The sequence below is a fragment of the Engraulis encrasicolus genome, chromosome 13 (assembly GCF_034702125.1).
Source record: "Engraulis encrasicolus isolate BLACKSEA-1 chromosome 13, IST_EnEncr_1.0, whole genome shotgun sequence".
In the NCBI taxonomy this organism is placed as follows: Eukaryota; Metazoa; Chordata; class Actinopteri; order Clupeiformes; family Engraulidae; genus Engraulis; species Engraulis encrasicolus.
The window spans coordinates 6237205-6262890 of record NC_085869.1 but is presented as its reverse complement, the minus strand read 5'-3'; the positions used below and the strand labels follow the sequence as shown (position 1 = coordinate 6262890).

Genomic DNA, 25686 nt, shown 5'->3' with positions numbered 1-25686 from the left:
CAAAAGATAAAGAGTGGAGTGATTTCTGAATTGTTGAAAATGTGGACATGAATGGAACTGCCTGAGAGGATTTATTATTAGAAGCAGTTCAATGAGTTTAAAGGGTATTGGTCAGGGAAAATTACTTTTTAATTTGCATTAAGCCATCAGAGTTTTCCTATGAGTCATTCACACACTGGGCTTGGATGGTTAGCATCAGTTTGTAAGGTACAGGGCTACAATAAGAAAATTCCATTCGTTTTTACTTTAGTAGTTCATAGGCTTATTTCATTAGAAAGAAGTTGGCAGGGGTGATGTTAAATGTGGTTGGGCCATGTATTGTGATAGCTCTGGCGGGTTGATTGTCTGTATCCTCCTGTCTGCCTGTTGTTTTTTTCGTCAGTGGACATGTAGTCTGCTGGACGGGCTAAACTCACACCGACTTCGGTAAACACGAGAAATGGCATCATATGCAAAAATGGCATCGAATACGTATTGACTTGTGGCCTTCTCTAATTACTGTTGTTTAACTTTTGTTTGCTCTTGTTTGTCTGCTATGAGTGATGTAAGTTGATACACCTTTTTAATAATCAATTATGTAGGAGAGAAATGTAAAGATAAAGTCGAAATGACAGAGAAATAAGGGGGTGCGGGGTGGGGGATGGCCGAATCCAAACAGCAAGTTAGCTACAAATCTGCTTTCAGTGCCATTGCTAATAACATCTTGGACCCCATACCTACTAAGGAAGGAAAAATAATATAACAAAGGGAAGAGGGAAAACAGAATAACGTAACGTATCATATGATTTATAGGTTTTTTTATGCCTTTTACAATATGGAGAGTACACTAGTTAAAAAGCAGTATTTGGCACGTTCCGGACAGTGGATAAGCTTCTATTCTTCATGTTCATGAGCTGTGGAATTTCTAACATATGTAGTCTCTTTGGCTTTTTTTCATGGGAATCCTTTGCCATCATCTCTGGTTTTCTTTCAAATTCTCACTCTACATGTTTTCTTCTCTAGCACTCATTCATTCGTCCTCATCTTGCTCTGTCTACTGCACTCCGTTTACGTCTTTATTCTCTTTTTTCTCTCCTCCCCTCTTTCTATATATCCAGCCTCCATCTCATTCCCCCCTCTTCCTCCCTCTCCTCCCTCCTTTTCCCCCCTCTCTCGCTTTCGTCTCGCTCTTCCTCGCTCATCTGTTGTATGCGTCTCATAATCCACTCGTCTCTGGAAAGCCACTCTATCCCTCACTCACTCACTCCCTCACTTACTCAGTAGCTCATTCCCTTCCCTCGTCCTTTAAGTCATACGCTGCTGTCCCCTATTCCCAAGCCTCTCTATCCCCCTTTCTTCATCCTTCTATGCATTTTCTTTCTTTTTTTCTATGCGCTTTCTCTCTTTTTTGGTTGATTATTGCCTCCCACAGCAAGGACTAGGAGTCAAAGTGTTACTGTTTGCTTCTTGCATTATTCATAGGATCGCTCAGACTATACAGTTTAGAAAAAAGAAAGGGCTGAAAGAGCATAGGGAAAAAGGAAGAAGACAGGGAAGAGAAGAGAGGACAGGGCATATGGAGAAGAGAGAGGGGGTGGCGATGGGGAGCTAGAGAGACAGAGAGACTCCTCGAGCATCAGAATGTGTCTTATGCAGCATACTACATGCAAGAGGGCTTCAATCACTGATGAGATGGGCGCATGGCTGTGGAGCCCTTTGAGCCCAACACAGAGCCAACAAATCCCTTAAGTGCGCCCAGCAGACAAAGACTCATGTCAAAACGTTGACCCAATCACTTTTCAAACATCACAAACCCCCAGAGGGAAGAGATGCCTGCACCCGCTCTTTTGCTTTTTCTTTCTTTCTTTCTTTCTTTCTTTCTTTCTTTCTTTCTTTCTTTCTTTCTTTCTTTCTTTCTTTCTTTCTTTCTTTCTTTCTTTCTTTCTTTCTTTCTTTCTTTCTTCCTTTCTTTCTTTCTTTCTTTCTTTCTTTCTTTCTTTCTTTCTTTCTTTCTTTCTTTCTCTTTCTTTCTTTATGTTTTTCTTTTCTACATTAGACACAGACAGTGGTGTGGATGAGATGGAGAGATAGAGAGAGAGAGAGAGAAGATAATGGGAGAATTTGAGTAGGAAGAGGCAGAAAAAGCGGCATGCCAAAGAGAGAAGGACAGAGAGAAACTGAGAGTCCCCTGGAGAACCATCCCAGATAGTCTGTGTTTGAGTCTTTAGAGTGGATTCAACCTTGATGGAGCCCTGAAATGTTTGGAATTGCAACCCTTTCCCAAGGTGCACCTGTGGTGTAGCGGACATTTTCGTGAAGAATTGATGACATGCAGCCCCGCACTGACAATTTGTCAAATATCATGTTAAGCTAATTTGTCAAATAACATGTTTGGAGGGCTGATGCTCAACCATTGCTATGCTGATTAATATTGTGATATCACTTGATGGATTAGGCCAGTGGTTCTTAACCTTTTTTCTTGAAGCACCCCCTAATCTGTGCCAAAGACAAGCCGTGCACCCCCAACCCAAACGTCTACACGTGTATACGCACTAACAAATGATTTAAGTGAACAATCACTGTGATTCTTACTTTAGACATTAATCAATACTTTAATGACTTTACATTAGGTCCAAAACGTGTTATAATTTGGTCTTGATTTGGCCTAATTATAATGTTTGGAAGCAGAATTTTGGTCAAAACCTCGACACAAATAAAATGATGCGCACCCCCTGAAATCTCTGGCGCACCCCCAGGGGGTGCCCGCAGCCCAGGTTAAGAACCACTGGATTAGGCTACTGGTGACCATATTGTTATTTTATTTCCTCAGCTGGATGTACTGGACGGACTGGGAGGAGGACGAGGTCAACGACAGCATCGGGCGCATAGAGAAGGCCTGGATGGATGGCTCCAACAGGAAGATCTTCGTCACCTCCAACATGCTCTGGCCCAATGGCCTGACGCTGGACCACGGCACCAGTTCCATGTACTGGTGCGACGCCTACTACGACCACATAGAGAGGATATACCTCAATGGCACCGGCAGAATGGTGAGATTGGTAGTACATTTGTTTTCACTGTCTATGGGTTTGAAGACAAATAAAGACAAATGGAGACAAATATTTAGAAAGAAAACAGGTAGCTCTTTGAGTGCCATGGACTTGAAAACGAGTCTTTTCAGAATGCATGGCACAGTGCCAAAGACTTGATATCAAGTAATTTGCGTTTTTTTATGGGGATCGGGCCTAACACGTTGATCTGGTATGTTTGTTGTTCACATGGACAAAGAACTCAATTTTTTATGGCTCTTGAAAAAAAAACTCAAATGTTGAAAAAAGCCTGGCAACGCCCTGGTCTGAATTTGAAAATGGCTGGCACTGAATGAGTTAAAGTTAAAGAGCAGATGCACGTAACACCAGTGTGCGCCATATAGCCTAACAATACAGCATATAACAGTACAGTACAGCATATAACAGTATATTACCGGTAGGCCAGGATATACAATACAAGGTCAGGGCAATAGTCAGAGCATTATTGTATCTCCACAGGTGTATGTGTACTGTCTATGTCTATACTGTCTATGTTCATACCTAAAGTATCTCTATGTCTGCATGGGAAAGTTAGAAACATTATTTCAAATTCTTTGTATGACCAGCGCATGTAAAGAAATTGACAATAAAACCGACTTGACTTGACTATTGTATCTCCACAGGTGGTGTACAATGGCAAGGAGCTGAATCACCCGTTTGGGATCTCCCATTACCGCAGCTCCATCTTCTGGACGGAGTACATGAACGGCTCCATCTTCCAGCTGGACCTGAACTCTGGAGACGTCAACCTCCTGAGGAGCGAACGGCCGCCACTCTTCGGCCTTCGTGTGTTCGATGCACAGGCTCAGATCGGTAAGTATGGTCTGCCCTTTAGAGGCAGAGCTTTAGGAGGGGCGAGCAGGGCATATGCCCCTGGGCCCAGGGCCCTCCCGTATTGGTGGAGGGGGCCCTATTATGATTTTGGCTGGCCATACGGGGTGACCCATCAGTATTTTGCCCTGGCGCCCTGTGTACAGTTGTTCCGCCTCTGATGCCCTCCATCTTCATCTTCTCAGTTTTGCTATGCAGAGTATAGGCCTGTGCAAACTACAGTATAATTGCAAACCTTCATAACCATTAGTTTTAGACAACAGCTGCAGTGCACAGTGGCTTTCATGCAGAAGCTGCTCATTGGAAAACATAATGTGATTGAGCAAAGGTCCTTTCCCTCTTGAGAGCAAGATCCACCCACCACTTTGGATTTTGCATTTTCCATGCAAACTGTTAAACATTGCAGCCAGTTAAACATAAAAAAAATAAGTTGACTGGCTGCCTCAAATGTGTAAGTTAACTCAACTTGAGAAAACCTCGAGCTGAATTAACTTACAAACTTAAAGCAGCAGGGTAAGGGGTCTGACACACCAAGGCGGTAAAGCGTCGCGGAACGGCCACGGTTTTTACCGGCGTCGGTGAAAATACATTGAAACCTATCTGTCCTTGCACACCAACCGGCGGTAGTCGGGCGTCAGCGGCGCGGGAGCCGGCTCCGCGCCGTGCTGCATTTGGAAAATAGAACTCGAGCGTATTTTTCACGCCGGCGACCGGCGGTGTCTCATTCAAATGAATGGCAAAGTAGCATGTTAGCTTTGGCTGTAGCTAGGGTTTTGAATAGGACTGGCCGCGCACGCAGACGCTGTCAGTGTGCAAGGCAGAGAAAAGCACGCCGGCAAAAACTAAGCAGAAAGACCTCGTCCGTCCTGCGACCGTTCCGTTCCGCCTTGGTATGTTTTGGCCCTAACTTACCTTTTTACCAGAGAGAGTAGAGAGAGAGGTTCCATTGGCCCATTGTTTCCAAGTTATATTATTGCAAGGGGGAGGGGGGGAAATCCCCCTTTAGGCAGACCTAAGGACTGTTCTATTCATTCTAGGAGTATTATGACACGCCCCTTTAGGCAGACCGGAACCTGGTCATGTTAGGTGCCCATAGCAACCTATTACATTGGCATATCTCTATATACTTGAAGAATCTTTGTTTTTACGTTGAACTGACTTGTATTGTTTTACAATGCTGGCTCAGGTAAGCACATCATGGCCTGCCCTCTATTTTCATCGATTGCATTGCATTGCATTACATTAAACAGACCCTTTTATCCCAGAGGACTTAGAGTCACTTTAGGTAAAGGTTACAGGACACTGGTGTGTGGTCCCAGACTCCAACTCTTTGCTGCCCATGCGGGCGGTGGTAGCTCAGGTGGTAGAGGAGCTGTTCGGCAACCCAAACGTTGCAGGTTCGAGCCCCGCTCAGCCAGACTCCATCGTTGTGTCCTTGAGCAAGATACTTAACTGCAAGTTGCTCCTGATGGCAGGGTGGTACCCTGCGTGGCAGCCACGGCCACCGTTGTGTGAATGGGTGAATGTGAGGCATACAATGTGAAGTGCTTTGAGCGCTCGATGGAGTGGAAAGGCGCTATACAAATGCAGTCCATATACAAATGCAGTCCATGTTTTTGATGCAGAGTCTCATTTAAGTACATCATGGGTTATACACAATGGTATGTCAACTGTTTTAATCTTCTCAACAAGCTGAAAAGGTCTGTGAAAACTGAACAGTACCTTTGTGCAACACACCTCATTCCCTTTGTTTAGGGATTCTAATCCTATTGCTCAATGCATTGGTTTGTTCCCTCTGTTTTGGAATGGAATGCATCCATGTCACATGTCCCCACCCCCAAACTGAGAATCGCTATGGTAGAGGGCTCCATAATTAATGTAGGATTGGAAGGAAATAATATTCTGCCTTTAATTACTTTAAATGTACCCATCAGTGCAAAACACCTCCTCCCTTTTGTTTAGGGATTATCATCCTATTGCTCAATGCATTGGGAGGTTCCCTCTGCTCCCTCCCACCACCCTTTGGAATGCATCCATGTCCCCCACCCCCAAACTGAGAATCGCTATTGTTGACAGCTCCGCAATTAATGTAGCATTGGAAAGAAATAATCTTTTGTCTGTAATTACTTTAAATGTACCCATCAGTGGAGCACAACATACCCAGAATGCCATGATATTGCTTTTACACCAGAGGCTTTGTGTCCTTTTTGAAGAATGTTCCTGGTGAAGGACACTTTTTTATATTTTACTAATCTCTAGACAGTGTGCATTGCCTTTATAAATGGGCAGAAAATGAGTTTTTGAAATGTTAAGTTTGTTCGAATATGCATATAATATTCCTGCATAGTAATACATTCAAATAATAGGAAATGTGGTATAGTTGAATATCAATCGGATGGAGGTTTTACTTTGGGTGGTGGTGGTGGTGTGTGTGTGTGTGTGTGTGGGGGGGGGGGTTGTTGGGTGGTAGGGAGGTCTGGCTTTGACTTACAGTATGGGTAGATGCTTGTAAGGAGCGGGAAATGTAGACTTGAGGGAGACCAAGGGGATGACTGGGTGGGATAGGAACAAGGCTGGCGTTAGCAGAGGAGATGTGAGTGTGAGTATCGGTGTCTTGGAGCAGGGTGATTACAATGGGGGTTATGGAAGGCCACTCAAGACAATGGAAAAAAGGAGGCGCACACAAGGCTTGTGTGAAAAAGTGTATTGAAGCCGAAATTTAACAGAAGTGTAAGGTTAACTGGAGAAACAGACGTTTCGGAGCTAGTCCATTCTCAATGTCTCTAATAGGAAGCGCGTGGCAGGAATTCCGGTGTTTTATAGGGTGACGTGTCCAGTTCACCACAAGGTGGAACGTCATGAAGAAGACTTAGGAAGTGTATGGCAGGCCAGAAAAGACACCACGCTGTGGTGTGGGTGATGAAATGTGTGGAAGGACTTGGCTGGGTAACGGGAGGGCTGATATCAGGCTGGTTAGGGGGCGGAGGAAAGCCAAGCCACACAGCAGGGGGTGGAGTATAATGACTTCAGTGAAGGTGGAGTTGATGAGGAAGAACAAGACACGCTATGAGGTGTTTTGATTCTTCAGTATAGGTGGAGTTGAGGAGGATAGGGGTGTGTTATCTGATTGGCTATGGGCGGAGAAGAGTCAGACAGCATGGGGTGGTGCATAATGATGACTTCAGTGTAGGTGGAGTTGATGAGGATCTGGTTGGCTAGGGGCGGAGAAGAGTCACACAGCAGGGTTTGGTGGATAACACCTCAGCAAAGTGAGGAGAACAAGACACGCTATGAGGTGTTTTGATTCCTCAGTGAAGGTGGAGTTGATGAGGATAGTGGTGTGATATCTGGTTGGTTAGGGGTGGAGAAGAGTCAAACAACAGGGTTTGGTGGATAAGACCTCCAGCAGAGTGAGGGGAACAAGTCACGCTACTTCATAATACAACAAGAGAGAGGGGAGGTGGGGGGGGGGTTGATTCCCTCAAATCCAGGCAGAGGTGGGACTCATGGGAGGCAGGAAGTGGAGGATGATTACCGTCATCAGCTGTCCTAAACACCACTTGCCATAGATACACGCAGAGAGAGGAGAGGAGAGGAGAGGAGAGGAGAGGAGAGGAGAGGAGAAGAGAGGAGAGGAGAGGAGAGAAGAGGAGAGAAGAGGAGAGGAGAGGAGAGGAGAGGAGAGGAGAGGAGAGGAGAGGAGAAGAGAGGCAGGGAGAAGAGAGGAGAGGACAAAAAAGGAGAAAAGTGGAGAGGAGAGGAGGGGAGAGGAGCGAAAGGAAAAGAGAGGGTAGAGCAGAGAGGAGAGCAGAGGGAGAGAGGAGAGGGGAGGAGAGCAGAGCAGAGGAGAGGAGAGGAGAGGGAGAGAGGCCCTCTGCACAGCAGCAGTGAGGGATGGAGATAGAGGTAATGTAGCGAAGGGGAGTAGAGTTGCCCAGCTGGGACTCGAACCCAGACCTTCTGGAGTAGTAAACCGGGGCTCTGACCGCTACACCAAAGAGCCAGGCTCGTTGGCATGTTAGTCAGAACACACCCACAACCCTAGTGATGGTCACTCCATCACACTGCCTTCCCCTTCGGGAAGCGCACCCGTGCGCTTCACACACTCATGGTGTCCCTCACGCAACTGCCCATCATGCTTCTCCCATCCAGTGTGCCCCATCATCAATGCTTCACCCATCACTGGGGTCACCAATCCTGGGGGTCCCTCACATGGAATTACGGCTCACACAATGGGTACTCTTCCGACGGCCTCACTTCTGACACCATTTGTAGCGAAGGGGAGTAGAGTTGCCCAGCTGGGACTCGAACCCAGACCTTCTGGAGTAGTAAACCGGGGCTCTGACCGCTACACCAAAGAGCCAGGCTCGTTGGCATGTTAGTCAGAACACACCCACAACCCTAGTGATGGTCACTCCATCACAGGGAAGGAGAGAAAGAGCAGGATTGGGGGGGGGCACAACAGACAGATGGAGAGAAAGAGCAGCAAAGTACAACAAAGATTGGAGTAAATGAGTGTAAAACGAAGGATAAACGATTTTAAATAAAAATCCTGTTCTGTTCCAGAGTCTCATTGCGTATTTCTGGACATATCCACAGAGACGAAGAGGAGCCAAGAGGGGCAGAGGAAGACAAAGGAAGCAAAAGGAGAAAAGAGAAGGATGGAAAGACTAAGAGAAAGAGAGAGAAGATGAGCAGACATACAGTGGAGAGCGAGGGAGGGAGGGAGGGAAGGGGTAGAAATGGTTGGCAGAGAGAAAAGGAGAGACAGATGAGTCAAAACTAATGTCAGAGTGAGAGGGAGCGGCAGGGAGAGGGAGAGGGAAATTTTGAGAAATGATGAGATGGGAGGATGTGACGGAGTGAGAGTGGGTGTAAATGAGTGGTGGTAGAGAAGAGAAGAGATGAGATGAGATGAGGTTGTTTTATGCGCTGCTGTGTCATTTCTGCTGCCGCACCTCTGGGAGCTGATGGGAAGCAGTAGACCATACTGGGTGCCATAGAAACAGCATGACATCCCCTCTGCCTGTCATTCACACTTACATCTAACAGGAGGGGAGTCCTGGGGTGTGTGTGTTTCTGTAGTGTGTGTGTGTGTGTGTGTGTGTGTGTGTGTGTGTGTGTGTGTGTGTGTGTGTGTGTGTGTGTGTGTGTGTGTGTGTGTGTGTGTGTGTGTGTGTGTGTGTGTGTGTGTGTGTGTGTGTTTCTGTAGAGTGTGTGTGTGTGTGTGTGTGTGCGTGCGTGTGTGCGTGTGTGTGTGCGTGCGTGCGTGCGTGCGTGCGTGCGTGCGTGCGTGCGTGCGTGTGTGTGCAGCTGTGTGTGTGTAGGAACAGTCAGCGTAGTATGAGCCTCTCTGTGTTAAGTCTGAATCAGATGTTTATGCAAAAAGATGTCACATTGAAATCAGTGTGCAGAATAAGTGTGTGGTCACGCTTGTTAACTATGCACAGCTACCATAAGATGTAGTGATGTGCAGTGTCATCACTCTATTTTGCATCATAATTACATAATCACGAAATAAGATACTGTTCAGTTCACAGTAGCAATTTATATGTCTCATCACGAAACAGAGATGTTGTATTTAAGACATGACTTTCAGTATTATCATGTATTCACCCACACTGCCAGTGCCAGTGTTACTGCGCTGTCAAATTGAAGTTTTCTGCAACGGTCTAATTTTTAATTATGATAAATCTACTATTTAGCGCTGGTAAACATTTCTGAGGTTTGAGAAAGCATTCTTGAAGTTATTAAGAATTCTCACTGCTCTGTCTGATGAAAGAAAATGTTCTCCTTCGAAGTCGCTTTGGTGAAAGGCGTGTACTGAATGCAATGCAATGTAATGTAATGCAATGAAAGAAACACAGAAATGATAGCAGTGGTGTGTTCACACTTGTTCAATGCCCAGACATGCCAACATGTAATAAAGTCAATCCATACCGCATTATGCAAGCGAAACATGTGGAATCAATGAGGCATGAGCACAAAGCACGTCCCCAACACGCCGTAATTGCTGCATTTAGTTCTCTGTTAGACTGTAATTAGACTGCAACAAAGCTAGCGTGTTGTAAATTGCTTGTAAATAACGTCAGGCCATAATAAATAATGTGCTTTGTGTGAGGAGTGCATTTTGCAACATAACCTCTAGTCCTGTAATGATCTGAGAGCAGAGCATAGAGTAGAGAAGAGCAGAAGGAGCCTTCAAGGAAGTGTGAGCAAGGTCAGTTGTTTACAGCAGTGGTTCCCAACCTATTGGTCGGGACCCAAATTACGGGTCGCCAAAGATCCACAGAGGGTCGCGGAGCCTGCTTGATTTTAAGGGGGTTAATTTGAAATATAAATGACATAGCATTTAAACATTTATTCTTTATTTGACCAAAGACGAATTGAGGAATAAAATAACAAAAATGAGTTTTCGCTAGGAAACAGAGAGCATCTTATGATTCCCTCTCATGCGGGCGCTTGCACGGTTGGGTCACCAAAGTTTACAGTAGTAAAAATATGGGTCCCCAAAGAAAAAGGTTGGGAACCACTGGTTTACAGCACTGCGTCCTGTGCACGGCTCTGATTGGTCATTATGAGAGAATAGAAGGGAAATGGATGAGAGGGCCGTTATCTCCTCGGCTCAGGCATAAAGGGGCTTCCCCTTTGAATAAACCTCATATAAACTCACACCATTCATAATTAGTTTTCAGCCGGCCGGCCGCTCTGCTTCAATGGTACACTGCACTGTGACCACCGCCCACCGTCTCTCTCTCTCTCTCTCTCTCTCTGTCTTTCTCTCTCTCTCTCTCTCTCTCTCTCTCTCTCTCTCTCTCTCTCTCTCTCTCTCTCTCTCTCTCTCTCTCTCTCTCTCTCTCTCTCTCTCATTCTTCAATGCGTCACTGTGGCACGCCATCATTCTGAACTGTAGCAAGACAAATGGCGCCGCTGAAAGATAGAAATGTCAAAAGGCCTTTTCCCGGAGATGTCCCGAGTAACTCACTTGACATTTGCTTAGAAATGACTTGCCGTCTGCCGAGTGCCACCCTAACGTGCTGGCCAATGGCTTTTAGATATGGCGGAGGGAGGAAGTTAGAGTTCAGTGCAGTGCCCTTAGTGCCTCTGGGAGCTTTAAGTAGAACCATCGCTTTACGTCAAAGACCTTAACGGAGAGAGAGAGAGAGAGAGAGAGAGAGAGAGAGAGAGAGAGAGAGAGAGAGAGAGAGAGAGAGAGAAACAGCATTGCCGATTGAACTGTGTTGTTTTTTTTGTGTGGTTGCCTAGGTGACAATGCCTGCAGGGTGAATTATGGGGGCTGTAGTACTCTGTGCCTGTCCATCCCAGGGGGCCGCGTGTGTGCCTGTGCAGACAACCAACAACTGGATAAAAACAATGTCACCTGCTCAGGTAGGTCACACTGTCGTGATTCAATGCTGGAAACAAATAGTAATTTTTTTATTATAAAAATGGTTTGTATAACATGGCAATATGCCAGAATGTATATGACTACTGTTGACTATTGTTTATTGTCGTTTGCTTTCATCAGCTCTCAGCATTATTCATGTATTACTCTAGAAAATAGGAATCTTTTTTTTTACATTGTGTTGTGCTATAACATAAGCTCCATCTCAGCCAGCATGGCTCTCTCTTTAGGAGCAAGTTGAAGGTAAAAGCTCGCACATCCAGGCGTCTGACCTGGGAGCAGGACCAATAAATAGCCAGATAAAAAAGAGAGAAAAAGTCCGCTGCAACCAGCATTTAATACTGCTTATTATTATTTATTTTTTTCCTTCACGTTTCGAGAAAGAAATCTGAAGAAGGTTTCTACCCGAAAGGTCACGGAAAATAAAAAAAAATAATTGGGAGCATGAAATCCTTTTTCTCTCTTTTTTATCTCTCTTCAGGAGCACCATGTGTGCTTACAGCCATTTCCATGTGTGTTTGTTTGTGATGTTTCACCCTTTGACATCATCGTTGCTATGCTCCCACAGCGTCGTCAGGGGAAGCGGCGGTTCCTCAGAGGTGCCATAGCGACGAGTTCCAGTGTGGCAACCAGCGCTGCATCCGCACTTCCTGGAAGTGTGACGGCGACGACGACTGTCTAGACGGAAGCGACGAGGACCCGAATGTCTGCTGTGAGTCTGTTCATACAGAGAGAGTCAGACAAAGTTTAGTGCTTAGAAGTGTGTGTGTGTGTGCTTGTGTGTGCGCGTGTGTGCATGCATATTTGTGTGTGTGTGTGTTTGTGTGCGTGTGTGCGTGCTTATGTGTCTGTGACGGTGCATACACACCGCAAGTGCAGACGTCCACTTACCACCCACTTCACGTGTCCGTTATCAGTCCGAAACGGTTAGAGTACATGAAAACAGATCATGCCTTGCACACAGGGGCGCGGTGTAAGCGCGGCCCATGTCCGGCCCGACCGGACATTTCCGCGATGCTCCTTGAAAATAGAACTCAAGTCTATTTTCCTGCACGGACGTCTGCGTTCAATGAGCGGCTTCCATTGAAAATGAATGGCTGCTGCCCGCGGATAGAATGTGGATGTTGACTGTGCAGTGTGAAAGGCAGCCCACGAACCTCTCGGACTCGCAATGCTCCCGGACACGTTCAGCGAACACGAACATCTTGGTGTGTATGTACTCTGAGTGTCTGTGTGTCTGTATGTCACTGCCGTGTGTGTGAAAACTGTCAGTACTACTTTTGAATGAAATCATATTATTAATAATGAACAGAGGTAAGAATTTCACAAAGTGAATGCAGTAAACTTAAATAATTAATATGATTTGCACATACCACCCAAGACCAATATTACGCACATTATTATTATACTGAAAGTTAAAAAATATATGTATTTGTTCAAATACATTTTGTATGTATTATTTTTGAAAGCACATACTGTACAGTGTTTTGTTTGCATACATTTTCCCTTTGGCAGAGTGAGGAATTGAAGAGTACAGTCTTGGTTTGAGATGTATGATCCTCGTATGAAATAAATCACATGCTTTCAGTGCGGAACATATTGCTGTCAGTGAAGCAGAGGCACAAAGGAAATTGCTAGATGGCAATCGTGAGGCCAGAGCCCTACAGCAGAAGAGGACGAGCTGTGTGACAGCAGGTGTTAAGTCCTCTGGTTCTCACAGCATATAACCATCGCCAAGAAGGTCATATGCTCTTTGGTACTGCCTTTATTCTTTATTTCTTTTGTTTGATTAATCCACTGTGTCCTGGAGCGACATATACGCTGCATTCAGGTTTTTGATATTTGAGCTGTTTTATGAAAAATGTGGTTATGTCAGAGCTGAATGAAAACATTCTAATGCAAAATGAGGGTCCTAGCTTTTAAATGCAACTCATTTAATGTTTTTATGTGCTTCGGAGGCTGAGATATTTAGGTTTTAATAGGCAGAGGGTACCTTTTCCCAATAAGTGCTCAGGCTAAAATGGATTAAATAATATGCCAACAATTGAAACTTTGACAAAGTAGGCTATTGGTATGTGAGCCATGGCTCAAACTGATGCCTATTTTTGGTGATGCGCTGTATTGGTAGAGGTCTTCAGCTTAATTCTTTATTTTTTTGGTTCCCAAAATACGCACGCACACACACACACACACACACACACACACACACACACACACACACACACACACACACACACACACACACACACACACACACACACACACACACACACACACACACACACACACACACACACACACACACACACACACACACACATTGCACTTGCTTGTGTGGGAGCAGAGGAAGTTCACAGCTGTGGATTTAGAGGACAGTAGCAGATTTTCCACATCTCTCTCTCCGCAGTGTTTTTCAATCTCACAGCCAAGCCTGGCCCGTAATCCGTTATTTTGTGGACACGTGCAGAGTTAGCAGAAAATGACTGCAATGGCTTAATCTCTGGCACACATTTTTCCCCTCCGTTTCACCATATTCAAGGCCACACAATAGGATGAATGATGGAGGCAAAAAGTTATAAAGAAATATTATTAGAAATTGCAGTTGCAACATAATTAAGATTGTCTTGTAGTAGGCAGTAATTGCAAGAATGACTACTGATCTGCTGTTGACAAGGTGAACACACATTCACACACACAGACACATGCATACACACACACACACACACACACACACACACACACACACACACACACACACACACACACACACACACACACACACACACACACACACACACACACACACACACACACACACACACACACACACACACACATACACACATCCACACACACACACACACACACACACACACATCGTCTGTATCCACACCGTACACAGTCGCGGTGGCACAGTGTCTCAAGGGGGATTAGCAGGTTTTGTAGATTGACTGCGCCTGTCACTAAGTGTGTGTGTGTGTGTGTGTTTTCTGTGTGTTGTCTGTGTGTGTGTGTTTGTGTGTGTGTGTGCTTGCGTGTGTATGTGAGTGCGTACGTGGATGCGTGATTTTTGTTTGTGTGCGTGCGTGCGTGCGTGCGTGCGTGTGTGTGTGTTCCAGACAACCACAGCTGTCCCCTGGACCAGTTCAAGTGCCCGACTAATCGCTGCATCCCCAAGAGGTGGCTCTGTGACGGGACGGATGACTGCGGTGACGGCGAGGACGAGTCCAACGCCACCTGCTCAGGTAACCTTGGACATGGGTAGTGGTTTGGCTCATGTTCTGCTGCATTTCATTGCTTTCTGTTTTTTTCTAACTTCCATCCTCCATATTTTTCTGCTTTTATTCTTTGCTTTAGAATATTCTATTTCGAATCCTTTTATTTTCTTCTCTCAAATACCTTTAAAGTACCTCCTTTTTTCATTGAAACATTATCCTTCTACACCACATTTTCCTTTTTTGTTTCCCCTTACTTCCTTCTTCTAAACTTTTATTTCAGTCCTTTAATTTTTTTCCATCTTGAAGCACAGGTGTCTGATATCATAAAAGTCCAACGCCACCTGCTCAGGTAACCTTGGACACGGGTTGTGCTCATGTTCTGCATCTTGCTATTTTATTTGACAGGACAGTGAAGGTAGTGACAGGAAGTGAGTGGGTAGAGAGAGACGGGCAAGGGTCGGCAAAGGGCCTGGGCCGGGAGTGGAACCCGGGTCAGCCGCATAGCAAACGAGTGCCCTACCGTTAGGCCACGGCAGGGCCTTACTGCCTTTATTTGACAGGACAGTGAAGGTGGTGACAGGAAATGAGTGGGCAGAGAGAAACGGGGAAGGGCCCGCAAAGGGCCCGGGCCGGGAGTGGAACCCGGGTCAGCCGCATAGCAAACGAGTGCCCTACCGTTAGGCCACGACAGGGCCTTACTGCCTTTATTTGACAGGACAGTGAAGGTGGTGACAGGAAATGAGTGGGCAGAGAGAAACGGGGAAGGGTCAGCAAAGGACCCGGGCCGGCCGGAAGTCGAACCTGTGTCGGCCGCATAGCAAATGAGTGCCCTACCATTTGCACCATGGCAGGGCCACATGTTCTGCATCTTTTATGCTTTCTGTTTTCTAACTTCCTTCCTGCCTATTGTCTGCTTTTATTCTTTGCTTTTTAGTATCTCTTTTGAATCTTCTTATTCTTTTCTCAAATACCTTTAAAGTCTTAAATACATATTTTCCTTTTAACGTTATCCTTGCACATATACATATTTTCCTTTTTTGTTTCCCCTTACTTCCTTCTTCTAAACTTTTATTTCAGTCCTTTCATTTTTTCCATCTTGAAGCACAGGTGTCTGATATCATAAAAGTCAAACGCCACCTGCTCAGGTAACCTTGGACATGGGTTTTGGTTTGGCTCATGTGAGTTGGCAGAGAGAGAGACGGGGAAGGGTCGGCAAAGGGCCCGAGCCGGGAGTCGAACCGGGTCGGCGCATAGCAAACGAGTGCCCTACCATTTGTACCATGGCCACATGTTCTGCATCTTTTATGCTTTCTGTTTTTCTAACTTCCTTCCTGCATATTTTCTGCTTTTATTTCTTTGCTTCTCATTATCATTTTTTGAATCCTCTTATTCTTCTCTCAAACCCATTTTAGCCTGATGACTCGTACATTGTTTGAGCTTTTGTGCCTGGTGACACATATACACTGCATTTATGCAATCTTGAAATTGTAGCTTTTTAAATAAACATATGGGTACGTTACAGCTGAATTAACACATTGTAATGTCAGATGAGGGTCTTAGGGTTTAAATGCAACTTATTTCATGTTTTTATGTGCTTCAGAGGCTAAGATATTTAGATTTGTATAGGCTGAGGGCAACTTTCCCAACAAGGGCTTAGGCATTCAGCAGCCGTTTTTTGCAGGTGCTTTAGGCATCAATGGGTTGAAGTCCCTCCTTCTCCCTCTGTCTTTTGATCATATTTTCCTTTTTTGTTTCCCTTTACTTCCTTCTTCTAAACTTTTGTTTCAGTCCTTTCATTTTTTTCATCTTGAAGCACAGGTGTCTGATATCATAAAAAATGCAACTGCACACTCATCTGATTTTATAATATTTGATTTTCTTATTTTTTCTTTTTTTATGCATGCTGCTGAAGACTCCGCTGTCACTAGCTTGACATTGACATGGCCCTGAGAGGCCAATAAAAACATGAAATAAAATGCCAGAACTCAGATTGCCAGCTTGTCTTCCTTCAATGAGAGCCCACCTCACTTTTACACTCACACACACACAGGCACGCATGCAGACAGGCACGCATGCAGGTACGCACGTGTGCACGCATGCACGCATGCACGCACACACACACACACACACACACACACACACACACACACACACACACACACACACACACACACACACACACACACACACACACACACACATGCCTGCATTCAATTCGCTCTGTCTCTCTCACTCCTCTCTCCACAACATGCCCTCGTTTCTCTCTCTACTCTCTCTGTCTCTCACTTCTCCTTCTGCTGCCTATCGAATGGATGTCAGTAGCAATTTGACTACACCCAGTGCCAGCCTCTTTAACATGCGTAGTAGCAGTAGTAGCTCAGCAGCAGTAGCCAGGCCTGCTGACAGGGGGGACAAAGGGGTATGTTGTCCCGGGCCCGGGGAGACACGGGTCCCCATTAAATTGCATGTATTGGATAGGGGGCCCTTTCAGATGACATTGTCCTGGGCCCAGCAAAAGCTGTCAATAGCTCAACAGCAGCAGCACTGTACCTCCTCCAACACAGCTGGCTGGTAGCCAGGTGAGGAAAGTGCACCCCACCCTACCCACACACCTGCCACCCCCTTGGGGCTTCATCTCTGGGATATCGGCCTATGAGGTACATCAGAGAGGAAGCCTTACTAGACATGATAAGTGGCAGCTTGTCAATGTGTTTGAGAGCTTCTGATAAAGTGCAGATCATTTCCATTATGTATGACTTGTTCCTGCGACCGGAGTGCATATGGACATTTGTGTTTGTGTGTAGGCTATGTGTGGGTGTGTTTGTTTCTACCTCTGTGAGTGTGTCTATGCATCTTTTCCACTGCAGGTCTTGTGGTAGGCCTACAGCTTGACACAGCACAACTCGGCCGCCACTTTTTGCTGCGTGCCTATTCCAAAAGCAAAAAGTGTCGGCCAAGTCACGAGCTGTGTAGGCTGTAGGCTTACTAGAAAATCTGCAGTGAAAAAGAGGCACTAATGTACAATGACAGTCTCCATATGGCCGAGCATTTTCTTCTAATCTATTCTGCTTCAAGCAATTGACAATTATATTTGTCTTTCCTTCACCCCCACCCCCAACCCCACTCACCCCTTTTTGTCGTTCTCTCCATCTCCATCTCTCTCTCTCTCTCTGTCTCTCTCTCTCTCACACACACACTCTCTCTCCATCTCTCTCTCTCTCTCTCACACTCTCGCTCTCTCTCTCTCTCTCTCTTTCTCCCTCCCTCCCTCCCTCTCTCTCTCTCTCTCTCTCTCTCTCTCTCTCTCTCTCTCTCTCTCTCTCTCCCTCCCTCTCTCTGCCACCTGTTCCAGGGTCTCGCCCGTGCCAGCCGGGTCAGTTTTCCTGCTCCAACGGCCGCTGCATCCCGGAGGTGTGGCGCTGTGACCGAGAGGACGACTGCGGGGACAAATCTGATGAGATGACCTCATGCGGTGAGTTAGGCAGCCAGGGGCGCTGCCAGAAATGTTGGGCCCCATGAAAGATTTGAATTTTGGGCCCCCTTAAGGGCCCCTATCAGTGCTTGGGCCCTTAGAATCTGTACCACTTTCCCCCCCCTAGCGGCCCCCATGTAGGCAGTACTATACTACCCTACTGTAGTGGGGATTTAGTTGAGATGAGTGAATTTGCACTTTTTGAAAGGCACTGAAAAAGGACATCGCCTACTGTACTGAATTGAATTACATTTTCAAAAAGACCACCCTGTGACATCAGATATTAAGGCTGCAGGTAGAATTTTAAGTCAATCAAAAATCAAATCAATCATATCTCTCCAGTGCTTAGAGCATTGCACTGGCTCCCTGTGAGATTTAGAATTGATTTTGAAACTCTTCTCATTGTTCATAAGTCACTCAATGGCTAAGGTAGGCCTACCAAATATTGTCATTGTAAGAGTTGCCATAATATTTCAGAGTGTCCTTTGCTGGTTGTGCCCACTTTCTTTTGTCATGTTATCTGTCTCTTTCTCAAGCACATTGAATGAAAACAGCATGACCATGTGCCATAGAAATACTATTGTTCTTGCTATGATTACTTTCTCACAACACAAGAATCCAGATTCCTTACGCTGTACTGTAAGCCTTCTCCCACTCCTTATTCGTCCCCATTGCAATCGCTGCAGTTGTCGTGTCTGACACCTAATGTGAGTTTGCTTGTGTAAGCACACGACTGCACTGCCAGATGATATGAGGATCTCGTTGACTCCTTTTTTATCGTTTCTTTATTTCAACCTTTGTTCCTGTTCCTGTCTACCTCTTACACGTCAGCCTCTCTGCAGCATCCTGAAGTGTGTGTGTGTGTGTGTGTGTGTGTGTGTGTGTGCGTGCGTGCGTGCGTGCGTGCGTGCGTGCGTGCGTGCGTGCGTGCGTGCGTGTGTGTGCGTGCGTGCGTGCGTGCGTGTGTGTGTGTGTGTGTGTGTGTGTGTGTGTGTGTGTGTGTGTGTAAAGTGTAATGAGAGCTTGAGTTCAGAAGAAAGGATCTTTTGTTGAGTTCCACTTGAGCTTGTGTCTCGATGCCTTATTACTGTAGTTTCTGTCAACAGTGAGATGAAATAAAACGAAAGGAAAGGAAAAAAAGGGAGACAGAGGGGAAATAAGCTTTGCCCCAGTGTGCTTTGTCGTGCTTCAGCTATTGTCTACAGCAGAGTTTCCCAACCAGGGGTACATGTACCACTAGGGGTACGCGAGCACACCTCAGGGGGTACGTGGAGAAATGTAATAATAACAAATACATGGAGTATAGCCACTTTGGGATAGCAGAATAGATATAGAGCATGCGTGAAGGGGGTACTCTTCATATGACAACATGGCTCAGGGGGTACACAGGACAAAAAAGTTTGGGAAACACTGCTCTACAGTTCACTTTGCTGTCTAGTGAGTCTGTTTTCCACTCAAGACTTTGCTCAAGGTACTCAAGGTACTTGCTTGTGATGAGCATATTCTTTTTCAAGTTTTGTAATTCTGTTTGTTTATCTGCATGTCTGTCTGTATGTACGTACGTATGTCTTTCTCGTTTTGATCATTTTCTTTTTATTCTATATTATTTCAGACTGACTGTATGTCTGTCTGTCTGTCTCACTCACACACTCAGGCACACACTCAAGCATGTACACATAAAAACACACAAACTGTCACTCATGGCTCAATATTCTGTGTAAATCCCTAAATCCCTAAAAAAACGACTGGCTTTAGTCAGTGGGAGTACATCAACTTTCTGTTATTTTTCGTTCCTAATATTCTTGCTACCTTTTTATTCTCAATTTCTTTCTGTCTTTCTTTCTTTCTTTCTTTCTTTCTTTCTTTCTTTCTTTCTTTCTTTCTTTCTTTCTTTCTTTCTTTCTTTCTTTCTTTCTTTCTTTCTTTCTTGCTTTCTTTCTTGCTCTTATTCCGTTATCCCTCAGCTCTTTTCCTTCTTTGTGATGCTGTCAGCTGTGGCGCTGTTAAAACCACCTGTAGTGCTGAACGAGACGCGGTTGCCATTCAGTATGGAGTAACAGGAGACCTCTGAGCTGCCCTTTTAGCACTGAATAATGAGCAGTCTATGAGTCCTTGTCCATCAGGGGAACTACTGCCTCTCCTGTGCTTCTGACATCAAAAGGGTCTTGAGCTATTTGCCGGGCCAATCTTTGCGCTGAATTTCTTTGTGATGGTGGCATGCAAGCTTATGCAGTGTTCTGCAATCTCCAAAGCTCGTCAAGTCAAGTCATTGTAGCCATGTTCAGTGCATTTCAGTTTTCTAGCGGGAGGAAAAAGTGCCGTATGTATAGTGTGACGCTTGATGTGCACATGAGGTGCACAAAATAACAAAAGAAGAGCTCTTTTCCAAAACGCTATATCCACCATTTTTGACTTTTTGCATTTTAATATTGGAGTCCTATAATCTATGTGTGAATTCTTGCCATTCAAATGTTTTCAGAACATACTTTTAAAACCTCTATAAAATACATTTTGCAATGCAATTCAATGGAAAGCCCAACACAAAAATGTAAATTTCCCTACATTCTATAAAATGGATATATCTCATTTTGGAGCTATTATGTAAGGGTTAACGTTCGGCGAGAAGGTCGCTACCGTGGAATAGCAGCACGACAGAGAGAATCTTTAGACCCCGACGCGGAGCGGAGGGGTCTTGTTCTCTCTGAAGTGCTGCTATTCCACAAAGCGACCGACTCGCCGAAAGTTAACCCGCTTATTATATGGATATACTTAAATGATTCACACATGGCGGGGACATTTCTTTAGGCCTATTTAATGTTAAGATTGTTGCTGCGCAAAACAAAACAGTGCCGTTGTGGAACACCGCTAGGCAACAGCTAGGTAGCCAGGACAACAGGTGTTGTCTATCACAGCAGCTGATTAGAGTCTTGTTGAAAATGTCCTTTAGCACGGAAAAGTCTTGTTGCCATTGACAGCGGTCTGTTATAGACCAACCCGTCCGTTATCGAAAAATAACAGACGTGCGAACGTTGGGGAGCCCCGTTGAAATGAATGGAGCATTCGACAGATGACGTCACAACCATATAATAATATATATTATAACATTATTTTAAAGCAGCTTAGAATGTGATGAATGCATACCAGATGCCAAAATCACACTCTCCTGCGTGTTGCACCTTTCAAAGGTGGATCATTTTTGATAAAGAAAGCCCTGCCGCTCCCCCACTGCTCCTCTCGGTGTGTTTCATACACTGAGTACATGCAGTTCAGTATCCTGAGTATAATCGGGATATGAAAGTATCTCAAATTTGAGTTTCAACATATACATATAAATTCCTTTTCCCAGTATTGCTTCAGTATCCCGAAGTAGCCCTTATTTAGGATTTTAAAAAAATGGGATATGTTAGGCGCAGTACCCTGAAAGACATGATAATATTGTGCCATGGAAAAACCTTACCCGGAATACGGAAAATCCCTCTAGAATGTTGTTGTTGGTATCCAGGTTACACGCATTTGAAGTGAATTACATAATGGCCCATGCATTGGAATACTGTACCAAATAAAATATCAGGCAATGGTGAATATTTGGTTAACCGTAGCATGCTCACAATGCCTGTCTGCTATCCCCATTTTTTTTCTGAATGGGGACATCAGCCATCAGTACTCTGTGACAGATTCAGATATACCCCTGTTAAGAAAGTTACGTAATTCCACATTTTGTAGGCAGGTAACAGTGCAGCTAACAGGTAATCACTTGTGTGAGTTTTCTTAAATTTTACATTTCAGCAGGCAATTTATACATAAAGACATGGCTCATGGAAATCCTAGGAAACTTCAGATCAAACCTGTGAATTGTGTTGATATTTGGACCTTATGTTATATCGCTACTGGTCAGCCACATCCCTATTTTTGTGTGCGTGTTTGTCTCTGTGCTATAATTGGTGGTTGTTTGTATGTCCAGGAGGCATCCATCAAGAGAGTGGGGTGGACTGGGGAGGATCCTGCTGCTCGAGTCCTTGACCCCACTGTGGAAATTAACTAGCAGATGTTGGCTAATTGCAGGGGTGTGGGCAGGGCCGGATTAACACACAGGCTAGATATGGCTGCAGCCAAGGGGCCCCCACCTGCCAGGGGGCCCTGACTGGCCAAAAGTGAAAAAAATTATCTTTCCTATTTCGTAATTATGACACCGTCTTTGTAATTTTGTCCCAAAATTTGTCCTCCGGGGGGCCCCACAGCAATATGTAGCCTAGGGGCCCCAGACCATCTTAATCCGGCCCTGTGTGTGGGCTTGTTTGGGTGTGAAGTTCCGTTCACTGATGTGCTGGCTCTTTATCTCAGGGGGTCAGGATTTGTGGTTGGGCACCTCCATGCATCCAATGCCCGTCTTCCATATACTGAATCTTTCTGATCAACCGTAAGTCAGTCATTAACGTGGCACGTAATTGGCTGAGTAAACTGGGGGGGAAACGACTCCATCTTTGAAGCTGAATTTTTTTTCAATTTTGGCTGAATTCAATAGCCTAGCATTTCCCATGGAAATGACTCGAGGCGGGACTTATTCACTCTCTCCAGTTCTTATACTACCTCCATGGTTTATCTGGCTGCTACTGTAATTTTGTGCCATCATACACTATTTCCCAATGTCAAGTCTATGAGCGTTCGAAGTATGTCAGCCTAATTAGTCATGCCCAGTCATTGGATCCTCTGCAGAGTTCACCAAAGAATATCCAATCACTGGGCATGATTACGAAGGCTGATATACTTCGCAGGACACACACTAGACATTGGGAAACGGTCATAGTCTCACTCTCTCCCGTGAGCTGGCTGGGTGAGAAATGCTCACTAACTGGTATACAGTACATGGGTTCTCAATTTTTGCTTTCCCCCTGGCTGCGCGACCCTGGCTGCGCACAACTCAACCTCTTATGGTTGGAAACCGCTGTCAGTCAAAAAAATAGCTCACGTGGTTGGCTGCCAGCGTCTTGCCCCTCCTTGGCCCCCCACAACAGCATGTTCATTCACTTTGAGATGTTTGATGTGTACAGGAAGCTGTACACCTGTCAGCATTATTCACCAATGGCTGCTCTCTCTCTCTCTCTCTCTCTCTCTCTCTCTCTCTCTCTCTCTCTCTCTCTCTCTCTCTCTCTCTCTCTCTCTCTCTCTCTCTCTCTCTCTCTCTCTCTCTCTGTCTGTCTCTGTCTATATCCATTGACAGACACAGTTTTTGAAATATCCTTGGCATTATTTTTATCCATGATTTTATTTCTACCTCCGCCAAGGAGGTAATGTTTTCGGTCGTGTTAGTTTGTCTGTCTGTCTGTCTGTCTGTCTGTTTGTCAGCAGGATATCTCAAAAACAGATTCGGCTGAAACTTTGTGGAGTTGTTATCAATGACCCAAGGAATAAGTGATTAAATTCTGGTGGTGATCCGGAACACGAACCGGAACCAGGACCTTTTTAAAGATTCTTCACCATTGCTGGCCTATATATCTAGACGCCCCTAGGGACCAGAAATTGAATTGCGGGGACGCCGCAAAAAGAAGGCAGCCAGAAAGACTCAGGGTGTAACATGGTCAAAATGTTCTATCAAGCAGCTCCCTTGGCGGAGGTCTGCGCTCTCTGAGTGCTTCTAGTTATGTTTTCTTTCTTTTTTTGTTTTCTGCTTTAATGGTTTTACCCTTCCCCCTTCCTCCTGTCTTTTTCAACCTTGTGTGGTCCTCTTCTCCCCCACACCACTCTCAACCTTGAAGTAACTCCACTGATTTCAGCGTGAGGTGAAATTTTTTTTTTCAGCCAAATCGGTGGCTGAGCTCGTATTCCCATTAGCATGTGTGTGGCATAATTCCCTGGTAATTTACATGCATTTAACATGCATAATGTGCTAAGCCCCATCCCGCAAAGCACACACACACACGCACGCACCCACACACGCACACACACACACGCATACACACACACACACACACACACACACACACACACACACACACACACACACACACACACACACACACACACACACACACACACACACACACACACACACACACACACACACACACACACACACACACACACACACACACACACACACACACACACACACAACACACACACACACACACACACGCACACACACACACACACACACACACACACACACACACACACACACACACACACACACACACAATAAGAGGATGTGGGGTGGCTTCTTAAGAACACCACTCAGAGCATAAATCGTGGCAAACACATGTTCGGATTTATGCCTCATCCATAATGTATACTGGGGGTCTGTAGTACACTGATTACCAGTAGCATGATGGCCTGAGATGACTTCCTGAGAAGCTACAGCCAAACCCACCTCTACCGCAGTTTTCTCATCGTGCCTCATGTGGTGACGGAGTTGCAAGTAAAGCTAGTGGAATTGTCAAAACCGCTCCGAGCAAAACGTGTGGCATATGTTCAGATTTATGTCTCATCCATATTTTACACTGCGTAAAAGTCACTTCAACCTGACGGGCTATAGTACACTTACATTTTACCAGTGGCATGAATACCTTAGATGACGTCCTGAGAAGCTACAGCCAAACCCATGTCTTTTTTCCCATCAGTTTTCCCATCATATTTCCTTGTGCTTCGTTTCCACTGACGGTTTTCTGGTTGGCCTACAGCTCGACACGGAGCGACGCGGCCGCCACTTTTTGCTTTTCGATTGGGCACGACTCGGCTGGCACTGTTGTCTCGCAGGGGCGCCGCTAAAGATTTTGGGCCCCATTAAAGATTCAAGTTTTGGGCCCCCAAAAGGACAAATTATGTTATCAGCATACTCCCAGGGGCCCTGTCAGTGCTGCCGGGCCCTTACAATCTGTAACAACTTTCCCCCCCTCGCAGCACCCGTGGGTGTCTGTCTATGAACCCTCACACGGTGCCTGAGGAGCAAGTGAGTAAGTGGCATTGTGACACTTTTTTTCCCCTCCTGCTGGAATAAATATTCAGATGCGATTGATGTTACCATTGATTATGAGCTTTGAATAATTCATCGTAACATTTGTCATGACCTTTTACGCTGCCGACTCAGAATGTTGCAGCTGCATTTAATTTATAGAAAGTACATCTATTACATAATGGAGATGGAGGCACTTAGCCCCCGTCTCTGGTAAAATGCTGAATTTCAAGTTCAGGGTACCACTGAATAGCCCAAAGGTTCATTTATTTACTATATTCCATACACTCTTTTTATGGATTAACTCCTTGACATTTGCAGCTATATGCAAACTAGGTAGGCAGAATCACAGGTGTCAGGTGTTGAGGCCTTGCTGTGTCTTTGTGCTTTACCCCTTTATGGTAAACTCTCGGCTTGGCCTGGCTCAAACTATGCGACTATCGGCCCAATTCTCGGCTGAAAACCCCCTTTACGAAAATCGGTGGAACGTTACAAGCCCCAGGAACATCGCAAGTGATTGTCGGGCAAGATTTCCTCGTTGTGTGCAACATTCTAAGATAGAATTTTGGCAGCGCAAAGAGTCGGCAATCGCAAATCGTATAAATCAAGCACTGTTTCAACGACTGGAAATAGAACGTTGGGCATTGTTTTTTGTTACAGTATTTGAACAATGACGTATACTGGGCTACTATAACACACTACCTATATGAGAGTTTATCTACCTCTCGCCCCTGTAGCCTGGT

At 45.3% G+C, this 25686-nt stretch overlaps 1 protein-coding gene across 1 annotated transcript in view; it reads left to right on the top strand.

Annotated features, from left to right (window-relative positions):
- The window catches only part of LOC134460642 (low-density lipoprotein receptor-related protein 1B-like), a 573784-nt gene that overhangs the window by 297341 nt on the left and 250757 nt on the right, over positions 1-25686 (top strand). The window contains exons 13-18 of the mRNA XM_063212999.1: positions 2810-3029; positions 3692-3881; positions 11166-11288; positions 11873-12016; positions 14424-14549; positions 17875-17994. Coding sequence (XP_063069069.1) covers positions 2810-3029; positions 3692-3881; positions 11166-11288; positions 11873-12016; positions 14424-14549; positions 17875-17994 — 923 coding nt within the window. The remainder of the gene's footprint in view (positions 1-2809; positions 3030-3691; positions 3882-11165; positions 11289-11872; positions 12017-14423; positions 14550-17874; positions 17995-25686) is intronic.